This window comes from Octodon degus, unplaced genomic scaffold (genome assembly GCF_000260255.1).
Source record: "Octodon degus isolate 3935 unplaced genomic scaffold, OctDeg1.0 scaffold00025, whole genome shotgun sequence".
NCBI lineage: Eukaryota > Metazoa > Chordata > Mammalia > Rodentia > Octodontidae > Octodon > Octodon degus.
In genome coordinates this window covers 3,278,775-3,282,183 of record NW_004524601.1, presented here as the reverse complement: position 1 = coordinate 3,282,183, position 3,409 = coordinate 3,278,775, and the positions used below count along the sequence as shown (strand labels likewise).

General features: G+C 44.6%; 1 protein-coding gene across 1 annotated transcript in view; it reads right to left on the bottom strand.

Moving 5' to 3' along the window:
* Hspd1 (heat shock protein family D (Hsp60) member 1) overlaps positions 1–3,401 on the bottom strand; it is a 10,655-nt gene extending 7,254 nt beyond the window's left edge. The window contains exons 1-3 of the mRNA XM_004628665.2: positions 3,221–3,401; positions 658–910; positions 171–253 (exon numbers count right to left, since the gene is read on the bottom strand). Of these exons, the coding sequence (XP_004628722.1) occupies positions 171–253; positions 658–910; positions 3,221–3,394 (510 nt within the window). The 5' untranslated portion in view covers positions 3,395–3,401. The remainder of the gene's footprint in view (positions 1–170; positions 254–657; positions 911–3,220) is intronic.
* Between the last annotated feature and the right edge of the window lie 8 nt (positions 3,402–3,409).

Here is a 3,409-nt window from a genome sequence, read left to right as displayed (position 1 = left end):
GGAGGATCATAAATCTCAAAAATTACAAGTTATGATCACCAAATTAGTTGCTAATGTTTTAGCAGAAGAAAAAAGCTCCTGAGGTCAGTGACTGGACAGCACTGTTCTGGTATTAATGTGCAGTTCAAGAAAGAATCAGAGCTATTCACTTACCAAAAAAAAAGCCTTACCTGAGCAATTTCTTCAGGGGTTGTCACGGGTTTGGACTGTTTCTTAAGTTCAGCAATCACAGCATCAACAGCCAACATCACACCTAGTTCAAGACTTTATGTCATCACCATGCTTACGCATAGGTTTTGATTCCCAACACATTTTAATGCAACACTCAGTGTACACACACATAGCGTCTGTCTCCGTGCTATTCCTTATCACCTAGTTAGACAGCAGGCACTGAACAGCACCTCCCAATTTACAGTCAAGAGCACAACACTAGTAATCAGAAAACTGGACCAACAGAAGGCTGACGTGTATAGCTAGTCCCTCCACTCAACACACCCTATGTAAATTCTCCTTAATTCCATTACGTCTGTTCCTAATAGGGTTGTACCATAATTCTTACCTCCAGTAAATAACAGAAAAAAGGACCCAAAACAGGTAACACTCTTACTCTTAATAAAAAAATACAATTTTTGACACTGGGAATTAAGAGACTCCTACCTCTCCTGATTTCCACGGGGTTCGCGCCTTTGCTTATCTTCTCAAAGCCTTCCTTGGCAATAGAGCGTGCTAGGACTGTCGCTGTGGTGGTGCCATCCCCGGCCTCTTCGTTTGTATTGTTGGCAACATCTTGAACAAGTTTAGCTCCAATATTCTTGTATTTATCCTTTAAATCAATTGACTTTGCCACAGTCACACCATCTTTGGTTACCTTGGGACTTCCCCAACTCTGTTCAATAATCACTGTTCTTCCCTACAATTGGAGGGGAAAAAAAGTATCAGGATCAAACTCTATAAAGATTAGATAGGGCCAGGGGGCCGGGGAGATGGCTCTGTAGGATAAGCGCTTGACTGGCAAACGCAAGGATCTGAGTTCAATCCCCGGTTCTGCCGAGAAAAAAAAAAAAAAAAAGATTAGATAGGACCAGGCACAGTGGTACATGTCTATAAAGGCTGAAGCAGCTGAGTTCAAGGCCAACCTGAGCTGCATAGTGAAACTTTGTCTCAGAAAGATCAGCCCCCCACCAACAAAGTACATTTAGATAGTCTTCAGTAGTAACACGAGCTGTGACCACTGCCCCACCCACCCCAGTCCCCTGTACTGTGATCCAACCTGGGCCTCAGCAGTGAGCTACATTCCAGCTAATAATAAATTGCCCAAGCTGATTTTCAAATTGTAATCTTCCTGCCTCTATCTCTCCATGCTGAGATTATAGGTGCAGGCCACAAGGCCCAGCTTAATTTTTCTTTTCTTGGACAGAGTCCTCACAATGTAGTCCACACTGGCCTTGAGCTTGCATCAATCCTTCTGCCTCGGCCTTCCCAGTACTAGGATCACAGGAATGTGTCACCAAGCCTGGCATTAAGTAATCTTTTTATCAGTCCTGCAACATGAATCTCAATTTTCAAGTTGGAATTCTCTTGCCTCTGCCTCCCAAGATGCTGAGATTCTAGGACTCGGCCACTGAGTCCAGCTTAAATTGTCTTCATCAATCTTGCAACATGAATCTTAAAGGCAAGTTCAGCCACACTCTACTACAGACAAAATGACCTTTGTTTCTCTGCCAAGAGGATAACCCGGGCTGGGGAGATGGCTCAGTGGAAGAAGTGCTTCCTGGCAAGCACAAGGGCTTGAGTTCAATCCCTGGTTGGGGGGGCGGGGGGATAACCTCAAATGGGCTATCACAGGACATGAGAATCATAAACAAAAATGTCCCTTATAAAAGATGACATAGTAGAACATTCCAGGACAAACTCCACAGCATTTATATTTATTTGGCTGGTGCCTGTTTATTTTTTAAAGTAATAGAATTTACTCTAAAATTTACTCTGGGAGGGTTGGGGCTATAGCTCAGTGGCATATAAGCCTTCCTGGCAAGCACAAGGTCCCAAGTTCAATCCCTGGTCCAAAAATAAAATAAAATAAAATTTACTCTGGGAAGCTAAGGCAGAAGGATCATGAGTTTGAACTCAGGCTGAGCAACTGAGACTGACTAAAAAAAGGGGGGTTAGGTATGTAGCTCAGCACGAAGGGTGCGAGTTCAATCCTCAGCACCATAAATGAATAATCTTAGCAAGATACCACTATGGCAAGAACAGTGTGATTTTTCCAGATTCTCTCAACATAAGTCTTCAAACAGCACAATTTATACTGGGCTCTTTGAATTTGGCCCAAGCCACTTTCTACTCCTGAGCTGTACAGTTCTTCAGATCACTTCTGATACACACCAGGATTGCCTTCCATTTGAAATGAACCATCACTTGCCCATAACCACCTTCAAAGGCTGGCCTGGGCCACAAAGTAGGGTAAGCTTAACCAAACTTTGGTACAGAATACAGGCAAACATGGCGTAAACTTCGTGTGTATAAGGAGGCAAGTGGGAGGTTTCTGCTTAGTGCAGATGTGAAAAGTTCCAGAGCTCCACGGTGGCCAAGGCTCTAGGAATGCAAATGCACTCAATGCCACTCAAGGTACACTGAAGAAAAGAAAATCCAGAGGTGGGCACTCAGCTGTAGAACCCTTGCCTACCACATACAAGGCCTCAGGTTCAATTCTCAGTAGTACCAACAACATAAGTAAGTTTTAAATATAATGCGTGTTAGTTGTACTTAAATACAAAAAGCAACAATTTAACACCTACAGGAACACACTTAAGTACTATGACACTTCAAGCTATACTCTCTTCACTTTTGGCCCCAGTACTAGGAAAAGATCCAAAATTTAATACAAGCAGAAGCAAGACGGGGAATCCACTATGAGCTACCCAGTTACCACCTGATTACATCACACGTTGTACAAAAGTTTCAAAAACATGGCCGAAGCTGCTCAAGTTTCAAGGCCATCAAGTCTAAGAACATCAGGTCTAAGCAAAACCAAACCCAAAGCAAAACCAAAGGATGCCCAACTTCTGTTCCTCAGGCTTCTCCCCTCCGGGGTGTAGCTCCATGGCAGCGCTTGCTTGCTTAGTACGTACGTGTGAGGCCTTGGGTTCAATCCCCAGCACCGCAAAACAAAAGCCCCTCATTATCCTTAGTTAATATGTAATTATGAAAGTACTGGTACCTTTGGCCCCATTGTAACGGCGACAGCATCGGCCAGGAGGTCTACACCCTGAAGCATGAGGGCGCGGGCTTCCGCACCGAATTTCACGTCTTTGGCATAGGCCCGAGTGAGCTGCGGGGCCAGCGCCCGGGACACTGGCCTGGCCTGGCGAAGGACCGCGGGTAGCCGGAGCATTTCTGCGGGGAAGCA